This window comes from Phaeoacremonium minimum (genome assembly GCF_000392275.1).
Source record: "Phaeoacremonium minimum UCRPA7 unplaced genomic scaffold PA7_03_scaffold_162, whole genome shotgun sequence".
Classification (NCBI taxonomy): Eukaryota; Fungi; Ascomycota; class Sordariomycetes; order Togniniales; family Togniniaceae; genus Phaeoacremonium; species Phaeoacremonium minimum.
The window spans coordinates 178,110-192,877 of NW_006921069.1; the positions used below are offsets into that span (position 1 = coordinate 178,110).

Here is a 14,768-nt window from a genome sequence, read left to right on the forward strand (position 1 = left end):
TTCGATAGATGGCAGAGTTAGCCCTTATGCCATCCCACACGTTCTGTACGTGTCTTAGAAGGGTTGTCTGTTCTTGTTCGGCAGTTATATGGTCCGCCATTTTAAAATCTGAAGGTGTTGGTGAGACTTATTGTTGGGGAGAAATGAGGTAGCGCAAACCCACTAGATTGTTACTAGGACTTTACGCTAACACTAACAATTTAATAGTCCACAATCCCCCTTCCTCATAGTGACAGTAAAACGACATTCACGACCTACGATGCAGTGGACTTTCATTTCATTTCCAGCGATTCTATTCCAAAATCACAGATAGAATGATCGATCAAGCACAAGTACACATCCAAGGTTCATTATGGAAAGCAATGTTTGTATGTTTGCCCAGTTAAGGGGGTAAGTGGACAAGCCACGGCCATCGGCTAAATGAGCGTCTTTACAATCTTTAGATTTGTGTGCTTGGAGTGAAAGGAATGACTTAAAGATCTCCGCCAAATTCTTTCAAGAACAGAGTCTCACGAACATCTTAATGCTCATTCTCGGCCTTCCTCAAGTCAAAGACCTTGAGAGCCTCCTCAGCGGCCTTGACACCGCTCAAAGCCATTGCACCAAAGGTCGGGCCTGCCAAGATGTCAGGAAACGTCACTATCCTATAATGAGATAAAGTCTCTACTTACCCATGCGGTTGGCTCCATCCACTTCGGAGAGTTCCATGCCACCGACGATCAGTCCAGGAACGATCTCGCGGGTGCCCTTGACGATGGCATCCTCAGCCGATGCCATGTCAAGTCCACGCATGCCGCCCAACTGTTCAAGCTGCTTCATGCTAACGAGGCGCTTGACGGAGAAAGCGCCAAATGGGCCTACACAACTCGTGTCAGTGAGTGTTCATCTAGCCTCCCATTGAATTGCTCACCATCGTGTCCGGTAGTAGAGATGACAAGCGGGGCGTTGATGGTGTTGGGATCCATGCAAGACTGGTCATCGTGATGCATCGAGACCAGTGTCCAGTTGGTCACGACACCAGCGATGCGGACGCCGTCCTCCTCGCCAGCGCTGGGGCGGGTGATCAGATCCTCAACAGCTGTGGCATTGAAGAGCTTAATATTGGGGAATTGCAGCACCTTTGACAACACCGTGGACGTGAACAGTGCGGCATGCTTGACGACAACAAAGTTGCCCTCGTCCTCGTATGGGACGCCAATGTCGTCAAGGAATACCTCAGCAGGCTTACGCATGACCATGGCAGAGAAGAGTTGCCCACCAAGCCAGGCGCCTCCACCAGGAGAAACGCCAGCTTCAATGATAGCAATCTTCAAGTCCGGACGAGCCTTTCCGAGAGTGTACGCGGCACTGAGACCGCAAGATCCGGCTCCAATGATGACAATGTCAGACTCGGCATAAGTGTCAAGATCCGAGAAGTAGCGACGGGTCATAGCACGCGAAACCTGACTCTCCCGGATAGGGTTGAACGTGAAGGTATCCCACTTCCCCATCATGCTCTCGATAGTCTTGGTCTGGCCATTGGCCTTGGTCTCAGCGCCATTGGCCTTCTTGGCAGTTAGGACGGCGACCTGAGCGCTGGAGGGCTCGACGGAAGTGGCTGAAGGGGCCATTGTATATCTGTGATAATTAGATTTCTCTGTGTCATGCCACTTGGGGTGGAAAACGCGATTCCTTTCGCTGGTATTATCCAGATCAAGTTAGGCCGTATAATCTCAGCTCATCTGCCTGCACAGTGTTGTTGGGTATAACCCAGTGGCATTGTACAGGAAGACGGGCACCGGCTCACGTTTCAGATATTTACCTGATAATGATTGATCATTATGGATAGCAAAACCATTGAAAAGTTCCATTGCGCCTTCGATTTGGGAAGCAGTACCAAGCAGGTTGTTTGCTGGACTACATGTTAGCACTACAATGTTAGAAGCGGAGCCTCAGAGAGTACTTGTTACGAAGAGTCTCACGACCGTGAAAGGGTAAAGTAGAGCTGATTTGTTGTCGACTGATGTTGGAAGCTTGAGGAAAGAGGAGTTGCTAGTTCGGGAAAGGGGGGGTGAGGGGACACTTTATAGATAACTTAGCCTATGTCACAGAGGCACTACGATCATTCATCAACCATCGCTTCAATATCCTCCACGTATCACATCGTGGCATATCCACATTTCTGACGATCGTATGACAGCACTCCAAACTTTGGATGGTCCGGGGGCGGTCCGACTTGGTGGAGCATTGACTCTCAGGTCACCTTGGAGCGTCTTGACAAGACAACCTTGCACAGATAGGCGATTGCACCATTCAGCACCGTCCCTTTGTTGGGTAGGATTCTGCAAATTGCTGACTTTAGTTTTGCTTAGGATGAGCGACTTACCCCGCAGGCGCCGGTAATCGGATAGCTTGATAGTGCAAACGGAGAAGCATCCCACTTCGTGCAGTTGTCAATGGAGTCGAGTCTACCGAGGGTAGCCGTGAAATGCCTATCTAAGTTTTGAATCTCGAGAAGGTATGAGATTTGACCGTTGTGCCGATCTACATTTTAGGGGGAATGTTTACACGAAATCTAGGTTTGGTGATAGGAAACTGTAGTCAAAATGTGCCATGAGTTGGAAAGCTGAAATGTCTTCCATCATGATTTCGGGAGCTCAGATATATGTTCAATTTGTGATAATCTGTCTCTACATGGACCGTTTCCTGCCAAGCTGTGTCTGTCCCAGGCCATTCAAAATTTTGGTCTTGGCTGAGCTTGGCACTCATCTCGTGATTGTCGATGATATTCGAAAATGCAGCATGACGGGTTTATCGCGTCTATCCCATGTCTATGTTACTTCCCACTTCAACTTGGTATACGAAAGATACTTAGTCTGGCTCTGCAGCCTAAGGCATTTTCCCAACTAAATCATCAAACACATGCCGCTCTGGCCCCTGCCCTCTAAATAACACGAAGTGTGCCAGATTTATTTATATTACTATGTAAGTCGAAGAGGAGTACCAAATTGAAACCACGGTCCATAATTGACGTGATAATGTCAGATCACTACTTATTACAACACAAGCAAAGCATATAACAAGCCCCAGATGCTTCCAAGTAGCGGGTGGCTACCCAAAGTATGCACCGCGCCTGCTGTGTGATAGATTGACGACGTTGCCGTCGTTGGTTGTGGCTTAGATGGTGAGCTGGTTGAAGATGTTACAAGAGATGTAGACAACTCTGTTACTGGCGACGTAGGTGGAGGTATTGTCGAGGAAGCACTAACTCCAGGGGTACTAACCCCATTACCAGAATCATTCGAGGAGTATGGTTGTATTGTATTTCCAGGCTGCCCAGGGGGAACAATAGCACTTGATGGCTCAGGTGTGAAAGACCCAGCACCAGTGGAAGGTTGTTCGGACGCCCTCGCTCCTGGTACTGTTCCTGTGCTGATTCCTTGTGACGAACTTGCAGGCGTAGATTCCAACTTTGTTTGTGTGATCGTTGAAAGAGCACTAGCCCCGTGTTTTGTAACAGTCTTAGTACCAGTAGTTGTGATACTTCCAGCTCGAGTACTAATGACAGAGGAGTCACAACCGATACAGGGACCGCCAGGATTCTCGCCGGAGATTGTCAAAAGTGTGGGTATGGAAGCTACGCAAGTGATACATGGTAAAGCGACAGGACTTGTTGTAGAAGTTCGTGAACTCATGTATGAAGTCTAGCGAGTGTCAGTGAGAATGGGTTGAAGCCTCGAATTGGCACTTACCATGGTGGTTGTAGCTGACCAGCTAGGTCCTGTGACGAGTCCGGACATTGATGTATGACATACAGACCGTGTCAACGTCTCGATCACCTCGGTGACAACCTCGGTAGCTGGACACGACGTTAGACATGCAATATTCGGACACAGTCATGCGACTCACTCGTGCTATCCTCTGGGCAAACTTCAGTTATGTTGATGATAATGATAATTTGTACTCCTATCACGCTGCAGTCCTCTGTTGGGGATGGACTTGTCGTTGACATTGTGAATGTCGCTGGCTGGGAACCCGACGGTGAACCAGTACTGGAAACGCCCTCGGTCAGAGAGCTTGGGACAGAATGCGAAATTGGCGACGTTAGACTAGATCCTGGGAGAGGCAATGAAGTCGGCGTGACATTAGGAATGGAATTGGAATTTGAAATTTCCGAGAGACTATTAGATGTTGAAGACACCCGGGTACTCAAGCCAGAGCTGGACTCTGGGATCAGCACAATTGAGGTGTCTCTAGGCATAGACGATGTCACGGATATAGGGGTAGATTCAGGCCCCGAGGATTCTGGACATTCTGTTGTTGTTACTGTAGTTTCGAGAGTTGTCTTTATTGTGCTTTCAAAGCTGACCGAAGGAATAGAGGATGTTTGCGCCGAATGACTCTGTGAAAGCGATTTTGTGATAGTGCCCGATGGCGGGCCAGACGACGGACTAGATTTAGATGATACTGACTGATATCCAGTATTTGAAGAACTTGAGGTTGCAATTGACTTTGAACCAGACGTAGTCGTGATGCTGCTCGGGTACCCGTGGTAGCTGGAATGTATTGGTGACCCTGAAACCGAAGATAAGCTGGCGGGCAGTGAGACCGAAAGAGAAACGGAAGCCGTGACGGTTACACCAGTGCTTCCTAGGCTTTCAAGCGAAGAAGGTGAACCAGGCACAGTAACAGTTTTCGTAGTTCCAGGGCACGGTGTTGAGGTTTGGATCGATAGAGATACGGATCCCGAAACGGTACTCTCGAAAGCAGAGCTCAAGCTACCCCCAGTCGGCAGATTACTTATGATTGTTGTTTCAGTAGTACCGATAATTGTCGACAATTCACCACTCGGTAAACCAGATGTCAGGCTGCTGAAAAGTGAAGAGACAGAACTTGAGAAAGAGGAAGAAGTGGTACTAGTCGGTAAAGTTGTCACTACAGAACTCAGTGTCGGTAAGGAAATTGTTGCCGAGATAGAAGTCGACAAGCTTGCTGAAGGATTATTTGGTAGTGTTATCGAGGATGTCAAAGTTCGCACGATGGTTGTGGTTCCAGTTGTTTCCAAACTTGTAACAAGAGTGGAAGTGACACTACTGGCACCCGTGAAAGTAAGTGATGTCGATGTATCAGACTCAGATATCGGTAATCCCGTTGAAATACCACCTGACGATGAATAACCAGTTCTAGAGATGATACTGGAGAAATTGCCCGTCAAGGATGATGTTGAAGGAAATGGTGCTGCCGAACTAGAACCTGAAGTGATACTAAGTGACGAAGAAGGTGTCGTGGCCGACACAAAAGGCGTGACACTCGAAACAAGTTAGCTTCAATGTCTGCTGAAGGTATCCATCCCTCATTACCTTGAATTTGTGAATGGTGGTGAGCTTGAAGTCGGAATTGCTGATGAAGTATTGCTAATGATAGATGATATGGTGCTACGACATCTGTGTTAGCTCTCAAGTATCGGTTAACATGGGTAGCAATACCTAGAAATTGTAGAAGCCGGAGATGAAATGCCTGTCGTGAGGGAACTAAGCCCGAAAATCATCAGTATTAATTCGTTGATGGCGATGCAGATTAATTCGGTGGGATATATACCTTGAATTCGGATAAAATGGTGTGGTTGCTGGTCGGCCAGTGCTGTTATTATTAGTATTGCACCTAGAACAGGAACCAGGGAGGCAAACCTTGAGCTAGCCGAAGCAAAGCTTGAAGGCGGGAAGAACGCTGATGACGAGGATATTGAAGGTGTGAACAACGTCGTTGTGAACGTCGAATTTGGTCCTGGTGAGTGACAGGTGCCCGGTACAACAGCTCCGTTCAGGCACTTACACGAAGTGGAACAGGCACTGTCCGGCGTGCCATTGAGTGGGCCATCATCGCATTCTTCGCCAAACTTGGGCTCATAGATGCCATTTCCACAACCGGCGGGTGTCGCCCCCTTCACGATGATGTAGGGGATGCCCGTGGTATTGTCACCATATGACTGTTGCCCAGGCCCTGTGGCTCCTTCGGCAATGGCCAGAGGTTCAAACCCATATAGACCAGTTGTTGGATAAGATGTGAAGACTTCGTGGACACTGCAGGACCAGTCACTCAAGGCAGCGTCGTTAAGCTTTCTCAGTGCCGATGAATTGGCTACAAGATGTGCCCTGTTGTAGCAGGCTAGCCTACCACGTACTGTAATTCTTCCGAAGTACGACAATGCGTTTACCGTGGAGGAACTGATTGAATCATAGTAGCAGGACAGAGCAAAATAAAGTCCGGTACCATTGCCAGATGCCGCGAAACGAACACCATCGTCTATCAAAGTCGTGGCACCTGGTCGGCTCGAAGAATGAAAATCAGGGTCCGTGCCAATGAGAATGATATTTCCCAAGACAGCAGGCCCCCAAACATCCTTCGTCTTGTCAAAAAAATTGATCCTCTCTATCCTACCACAATTGGGGTCTGGCATGATTATTGCTTTGTACTCGGCGAAGTCGGCTGTGGTCATGCTGTCCCATTCCTCAGGAGTGGCAATATGAGCTTCAAAAGGTCAGCCGGTTCGAGTTATTGAAGATGTATATGCTAGCATACCCGTGTAATTAAGAACTGTGGTTGATCGTCTGTATTCGTTGTAGGTCATGTTATTCCAAAATAGGAGATCCGCGGCTGCTATCGTGAAATCCACCAGAATGGCGATCACAAGCCCAGCAATGAAATGGGAACGCATCGTAGCTCCAAAAGACAAAGAAATGAGTGACTGAGTTCCACAAATCTGATTATACCGATAATTAAGGAAAGTCGGTTGTCGATTCTGAACCAGAGAAAGGAGATGCGTCCACGTAACGTGCGTGCAAGCAGCACTTTATAAGGCAGGCTCACTCGAGCAGGCGTTTACGTCTTTCAGACTTCACAAATACGTTTTGGCAAGCTCATCAATTTCGAATCTCAGCTGGTGGATGGTGAGAATATTGCGGCTTGGCCGTAAGTCTTACTCGTAAGGTATACAATTCCGGTTGCATGACCAGCCGTCCAGACAATTAGATTGCATGTAATCACCGTCGAGAAAGACAAGAGTAACATGCAGTGGATCAAAGTGTGGTATTCATCGTGTCCGCCACAGCTGAAGGTAGTTGTGCCACGAGGAAGCATACTGGACCATGGCGGAAATCTGCTCTATTCAAAATAAGATCTCCGAAGGTGGTATAGAGGCTGAATTCCACGCTAATTCCTGGCTTCATATTCAATATATTTATGAGACAGAGATTCGCATAGACCGACATGAGTACTTCATCAGATGAGAAGAGAGCAAGATGACCTGACTAGCAATACCTAGCTTCTCTACCTTGAGACTCGAGATAATTAGGCGTGGGCGCAAGTGTAACCTTGCCCTCGCTTCCTGGAAGACAAGACAGCATGGGGAAATTGAGTGACAGGCATTGTGTAACACGAAGTTATCAGGAGGCCTGCCGATCGATGGGAATTCGTGGCATTATGAGGACTTCCTAAAAAGGTAAATACAGACATCTCGGCACGCGGCAAGAGTATTTACTAACCAGGGAAAATCTGTGTTATACAAGTCCTGTCAGGGAAATTGCCTTGTAAGACAAGGACAGTCAAGGCCTGTCTAACGAGGATGATGTGGTACAGATTCACGATTTAACGATTAAGCGATTGAGACATCTACCACAACAATGACCAGTTCAAAATCCACGAGTGAAGCAAGAGACTTTAGGAGCACTGTACCATATATACGGACGGATACTCTATTTTAGCACATGGATAGTGCTATATTTAGGGGGGAACGACCGTCTATTTCGAAGTGCCGCCTTGGACGACCGCAATTGAGAGACAGTGACAGAGAAGAACATGTATCATGAGAGACATGACATCAGAGGCAATGGCTCAGCCGTCCCGGACATGCGGAGCGAAACATTTGAATGGAACTGTCTGTACTTGAGCAGATAGAATTGAACAAAGCACTACATTGCCGGAAGGCCTGACAGTTGAGCTAGGCGCGGGATGTCGCCGACTCCGTGCATATGGTGGGACTGAACCCCCGAGGCCTCGGTACGTCAGCAAGGATGCATCGTATCACTGCATGTCTCCTCCAATCTCAGCCCCAGAACGCACAAGGCATCCCGTTTGATTTGGCGACCCGGAGCCGAGTGACCCACACATCCCATAGTGGAGATGTCAACTCAAGCTCGGCTCGGCAGGTTGACGGACAGAGCGCGGACCAGCGACTGCCCAGCTGCGTCTCAAGGCGATCCAACTACGTAGGCGCGCACAGTAAGCACGGCGAGTTCTGCCTCTGGATGCTGGGTTCAGCCCTATCGATGATCCAGCCTATCGAGATATCTTCCAGCACGTTGGCTACCTTATCTAAGGTTTCTGCTGCCGGAGCCCTCCACGTATCGTATTTTCGTGTTTACTCCTGACTTTCAACTTGACGATCTAAGATGACTACCAGTCCATTTTCGGATCATTTGTCATAATCTCCCTGCCTTTTCCAGTCCTTTCACATTGGCCAATCGGCTTTCTTGCAAGAATAGTTCTGTCGCTTTCGAATACGGGCAGCTGCTCTCATCTCCGCCAGAAAGCTTGTTTGAAATGCTCCAGCTCAACATGATTCCACAGCGGTGAAGCCCGTGCGAGCCGAGGAGTCTTTACTGCGCACGGAATGGCCTACTGACTCGAGCCTTCCATACTCTTTGGCCTCGCATGGACTTGACATGTTTGGACGCCACCCATGTCGTGGCGATGATGAGAGGCGTGGTTTATTTCGATGACATGATTGCGGACGTGGGCTCTCTTGAGGCCATGTATCCGGATATTTTACATCGTCAAGATGGTGGTCCACGTAGAACTAAGAACGTGTCATGTTGTAGTCGTGAGAGCATATGCTAAAACTCGTGCTTATAAGTAGCCATGGCACTTACACAAAGACATGGCCAACTTCCTTGCGACACTTGACAATTGAGGCAACTGGTTTCTTCATGGATTTCCTAGCCTGAATCCTTTTCAGGCATACAGCTCGAGTAATTTCACCCTTTCATAAAACCATCATGGGTCAAGAAGGATCTCGCACAGCATTTGATAGCCTGGTGACGAAAAATCATGTTCAACATGCCCTGATCCAGGAAAGAGGAGAGCACAATGGCATACCTTTGGTTAGAATGAGAAAGCTTCCAAGTTCCGGTGTCTACAGCTAACAAAAGAAGGCCCTGACAACTCTTGCTCTATTGGATGGCACTCCTGCCCAACTGAAGGCTGCTTACAGTGCTAAAGAAGGACCTCTCCGATCGTGGGTTATTTCCCCTGGACTTATAACGACCGAGGATGACAAGAACAAACATCTTGGAGATATCAGGTCAGTCTTTATTTGCCTCATGCTCGTTCTCGCGTTCATTATTGCAAGGTTTCAGAGGGCATATATGGATTACTTCAGCATGAATCTTGGCCAAATGAAAGGCAACGCAAAAGCGCTCGCTCTTGATCAGCTCCTAACAGAACCGAACCCTCTTATGTACGGTCTTTTCGGTGGTTACGGACAGGCTTTTCTCATACTCAGTGATGCTATTGAGATACAGAGCTCCCTACTCGTTGTTGAGTCGCTCGTTCTCGCAGCTGCTGATTGGAGCAATGCTATACGTGATTTGTTGACACACCCACAACTAGTACAGACTCCAGAAGTTTCTCTCTGTCCGGATGTGATTCTACGGAGGATTGCATATGATGGACGTTTCAGTGGATTGATGAGATCTGGACCCGGCTTTCACAATGTTTATCTTGTGCTCTCTAACAGCGCAGCCCGAATGGCCGTGATTGATTATATACACCAGCTGGACATACAAGACGTTCCTGCCATTGTCAATCAACTTGCCCAGCTAGCAGTTCAATTACTGTGCGGAGCTCACAAAAAAGAGCAACCCGCTTTCGATTTCTACCTAAGCATTCCGTTGAGCTTCGTTCAGGGGCTGCGTGTTCTACTTCAAAGCTCAGACAACGCTCTATATGGCTCGGTATTGGTCAGGGGTGTTTGGCTCCTTATTGTTCTTACGTACATTACACAGCTACGTCCGTGCCTGGATGAATCTCTTGTTTCAAATGTGTCGCTCTCTAATGAACAAATCACATGGGACGGTGTGTTCTCAGATTTTCGCAGCCAATGCGATAGGTTTGACGGAATCTTGATGGATACGCACTATCTAAGAGCACTTAGAAGCCTATTAGAGCTTGCGAAAGGATTTCCAGACAAGCATGAATATTTCCTCAATGCGGCTTGGAAGCTTAAGTTACAATGGCACGGATGGACTGGTTTCGGAAGTCCAAAGGAAGAATCACTGAATATCCGTCTCTGAGAGATGCCGATCGTCTATACAACAGGTTACTAGATTAGTCCTTTTCATAGCTTTAGATTTAGATCTACTCTCTGTCCAACCTCTTCGAAACTGAGCTTCGCAGTTTACCAGTTAGGGTTGTGCTTCTCATGATGCAGAACTTAATATCATTCCTCGATCTTGTTATTTAGCGGCAAAAGGCATTTATATCGAATGCTCTGTCGAAGGCTATATGAAAGGGGAACGAATACGGTAAATCTGCCAGAAATGCTGCCGAGGCGTTTGAGGCGCTTGTGAAGAGTTATAATTCGCTCGCGGCATGCGATAACAGCATCTGAGATGGCTGACTGAGCAATATTGAGACATACAAGAGACGGTTTGCTTACTCACGACATTGCATGGCAAAGTCTTGGGAACTGCGGGAATCTAAGTCTAGTATGAGAGGCGTCTTGGAGCTTGGGCAGCTTTCAATCTTAGATAAATCACGCCGCCGGGATTGACGCCCCATTGGGCCCGGCGAACACGGCGGCGTTCGGCGATACTGTTGTGTAACACACACCGGGCTGCGGCCGCCCCCTTAGGAGCATCACTCCAAATTCTAATTGAAGTAATGTCATTGATAAATGATTCTGAAGCGTGCCACCTCCGTGAGATGGAATGCCGTTTTGCGTTGATCTGGCTTCTTATCACTGGTGCAAGGTAGACATGGAGACCTGATACATAAAGGACGCAAGCACACGTCCTTTTTGCATGTATATAATCTCTGCTTCTTCGCACGCGTCTTTTCTAGAGAGTTGGTCTACTCAATTATACTCTACTCATCATTGATCGGCGGAAACAAGCCCAGTATTTCCACAATGTCTGAAGCATCCAGCTCAAAGAGCACCGTCCTTCTCATACATGGGCTCTGGATGACGCCCCTCTGCTGGGAAGATTGGATCGGCTTTCTCCAAGCCAAGGGTTATGAAGTCCTTGCCCCTGGCTGGCCCGGTGTCGATGACCGCACACCTCAACAAATCCGTGATGACCCAAAGCCAATGGCTAACAAGAGTATTGATGATATCGTCGACCATTACACAACCATCATTAAAGGGTTACCGAAGCCTCCAATCATCATGGGCCACAGTTTTGGCGGGCTGTTTGTACAGATCCTCTTATCCCATGGCCTGGGATCTGTTGGCATAGGCATCTGCCCAGTAAATCCTGCTGGCATATTCGCATTGCCGCTTAGCACGGTGAAGGTAGCCTTCCCAGTACTTTCTAACCCATTTGACTATGCAAGCACCGTCAAGATCTCCGAATCCGAATTTCACTATTGCTTCGGTAACCACCTGCCAAAGGACGAAAGCAAGATCCTGTACGAGCGGTACTCGATTCCGAGCATAGCCCATGTTCTCTGGCAGGGAGCGTTAGGCAGTGTCATACATCCCAAGGGAGTTACACATGTTGAGTTTGACAAAAACAACCGCGCGCCACTACTTCTTATCTCTGGGTCCCGAGACCATGTTGTGCCGCCCAGCACGGTGGAGAAGGAGTTTGAAGCGTACAAAAAGGGTAGCGGGTTAGTCGAGTACAAGCAATTTGAGGGACGTACAGTAAGCATATTCCAGACTGATGATGCGCAATTAGTCTTGGCTGCTTGCAAGCCATTATGCAATTTTCTTTTCTTTGACACCGTATCTTTGCAATTATTTTCGTCCATGAAGAAACATTATCTGACATTGTATCTTGCAGCATGGTATTGTGAATCAGCAAGGCTGGGAGGAAGTCCTAAATTACGCGCTTGAATTTGTTGACAAGAGTACTCTGAAGTCTTGAGGCAGCTCACTATCGACGAGAGACTACACGAAAGATTTCGAAGATCCGGGGTCATGACTAACGAGTGTTTTCATTGCTTAAACGAATGGCTTGGTCATTCCAGTTTGCCAGCGACTTTAGTCAGAGCACATCAGAAACGTCCTTCTAATTTAAATGACAAATTACAGGCCAAAGGCTTCCTTTGGTAGATCCGGGTGTTTGCTCTTAATATGCCTCAGAAAGTTGTCCTTCCGGTCATAGGCGTGTCCACTGCTAGCTTTCTTGCAAGGCTTGGCGGTGCAGACGTAGTATTCCCTCTGACCTTGCTTGTGGACTTGTTGTTTGTGTCTCCTCAAGTCTTTAGGGGTGGCAAAAGTCTTCGAGCAAGTCGAACAAACCTCGCTCTTTGTGTGATTCTTGAGATGATCGCTATCCAAACATTAGCATCAGGAATCTTCAGGTGGAGGCCAGATAGACTGGGGATTGAAGTGAAGAAAGAATAGGTACATACTTAAGTTTCCACTGTTTGGGGAAGCTCTTATTACAGAATGGGCAAGGGAACTGACTACCAGCGTCAGAAGTTCCAGCAGAGCTAGGAACAGGTCTTTCGTCGGAGATGTCTTGCTTCGAGGCTCCAGTTTCCAGGTCAGGATCTAAGGAATAAAGCGTGTGGTTCGAAGGAGAGGCAGACGAGTTGAAATCGTCAAAATCAATAAAATCAGAACAGTTATAGTCGAAGGATGTGTTGTTTGAGTTAGAATGGGTCAGGTTGAAAGGGATGAAGGGTTCCTGGGATCGAGACTTTCCGAAAGAATGGTCTTCTATGCTTCCGCCGTAGGCATCGCCTGATAAATACTCAGTTCCTAGGTTGTGTGGTGATGTTATGTTATGTTGTGTTGTGTGTGGTGATGGTTGGAATTGAGTGTTTAGAAAGGTACGATCTTCTGCGTTACTTAGAAGTAGTTCTTGGGGATTGACGTAAGGTGAAGTATAATCTGGTTCGTGACTGAAGGTAAAAGACTCCTGTTGTCTCGAAATTGATTAGACTGTGGCGGACCTCCTCTGGTTAATGGAGGCCCTTGACCAGGAGGGCAAGTTGTGTGAAGAAGGATGAAATCTGGGACTAAATTATGAGAACAAAGGTAGGAGAAGAGAAGGAAGGACTGGAGGCTGCACTGGGCAGAGCCCTGAGATCTAGAGAGGAAGATTGTATTCGAATGAATGGAAACTCTATGACCTTTTATAAACAAGCGCAGAGAAGCTAGCAACTGAGCCTCATCATCCAAGCCCGGCGAAGAACTCGGCTAGAGTCTAAGACAGCGAATTAGATAGCTTTGGGTGGGCAGGTTGATCCCCTGGGACTCGAAATGGACCTATCACGAAGCGGCATCCTGCCTAAACCTGCGGCTTACGCCCGGGTCGCGTAAGTGTCAATCCGATGATTTACTGGCTATTGTAACATGTAGGCTCGTGGAAACCACATAAATAGGGAGGCAGATGCCATCAGGCAAACAAGAGTGGTAACTCAGAACTTCTGATCGTGAAGGCATCTAGCCTCTGTTACATCTTACAATTTATCCTCTGTTTCGTTCGAAATTTTCCTCAAAGGGAATATCGGCAGCACACTCGCACAACATGGGAGGCATTACCAATGTCAGGCATGGAGATGACATATTGAAAAATTGTAGATTGGACAAGAACAGACGCGATGGTCTTTCTGCCCGTCAGGAACCATGCCGCATGCCCGAGCTGGGAGGCGCACTCATCCTGGAGTCCTGCTTTTCATCCGACACGGATCTACTGAACTGGGATTGGCTTCTTCGCGTAGGAGCCAGGGACATGTGGGTGAAAGCAGGTGATAAAGCAGTAGTGGCCGCTCCATCACCGTTGCCGTTTCCGCAAGTCCAAGTCTTTGCACAGCTGGACCCGTACCGACTTCGCCAACATCAGGGGAAGCTGATATACTGCATGATTGTGCAGGGAAAAGAAGGGGCAACACTGGCCAAGCTCATCTTCAAGGAGGACGTGGAGCTGCTTGGCAGCCAGATATACTTTGAAGCCGCGAATGGGTACAGCGTGGTATTTACGGGCGTGCTGAGAAAGGAGGATGGTCAGAAGCTGGCAGCATCGAAGCTTCCGTTGAGACGAGTGGAAGAACTGGACGACTTGCTCTCTGCAGAAGAGGGTGAGTCGGCATCCATCCCCGTATGGTGCTGATATGGATGTCGCCCGCGTGGTCTTGCGTTCAAACCATGGCCCGTCAATGTATTACCATGGATGGGTAAGGGCTATTTTCTCTATATTGGAATGAATGCATCAGTTTAGTATCAAATTTAGGAGGACTAGACGATGTATCCGGGGGTCTTCGTATGGTAATCATCGTCTGGGGAAACCCGGATTCCCGCGACGGGGTGACCAGAATGGCCCATGTGCAGCCTAAGCAGCGAGGTAGATAAGCGAAAAGAGAGGAGGCCTGACAGATTGATTTCTTAAATGTCTCTGAGCAATATCTATTTGAAATCAGTAATGAGCTATTCCAAATTGCATGAGCCATCGGAAGGGTAAGGTTAAGACTGGTTCCGTCAACTATCAGGCTCCTCCATCTCCGTAGAGGCTCCTGTCTCCTACTCGGTAGGTACTTTACACAGTAGAATGGCAGAAACC

General features: G+C 47.9%; 1 protein-coding gene across 1 annotated transcript; it reads right to left on the reverse strand.

The window, feature by feature from the left end:
• Positions 1-520: 520 nt before the first annotated feature.
• Positions 521-1,610, reverse strand: UCRPA7_2510 (putative thiazole biosynthetic enzyme protein; the record flags this gene model as incomplete). The annotated part of the gene is made up of 3 exons (XM_007915046.1): positions 521-615; positions 672-857; positions 911-1,610. The coding sequence occupies 3 exons, from the start codon at positions 1,608-1,610 to the stop codon at positions 521-523; spliced, it is 981 nt and encodes a 326-aa protein (XP_007913237.1).
• Between the last annotated feature and the right edge of the window lie 13,158 nt (positions 1,611-14,768).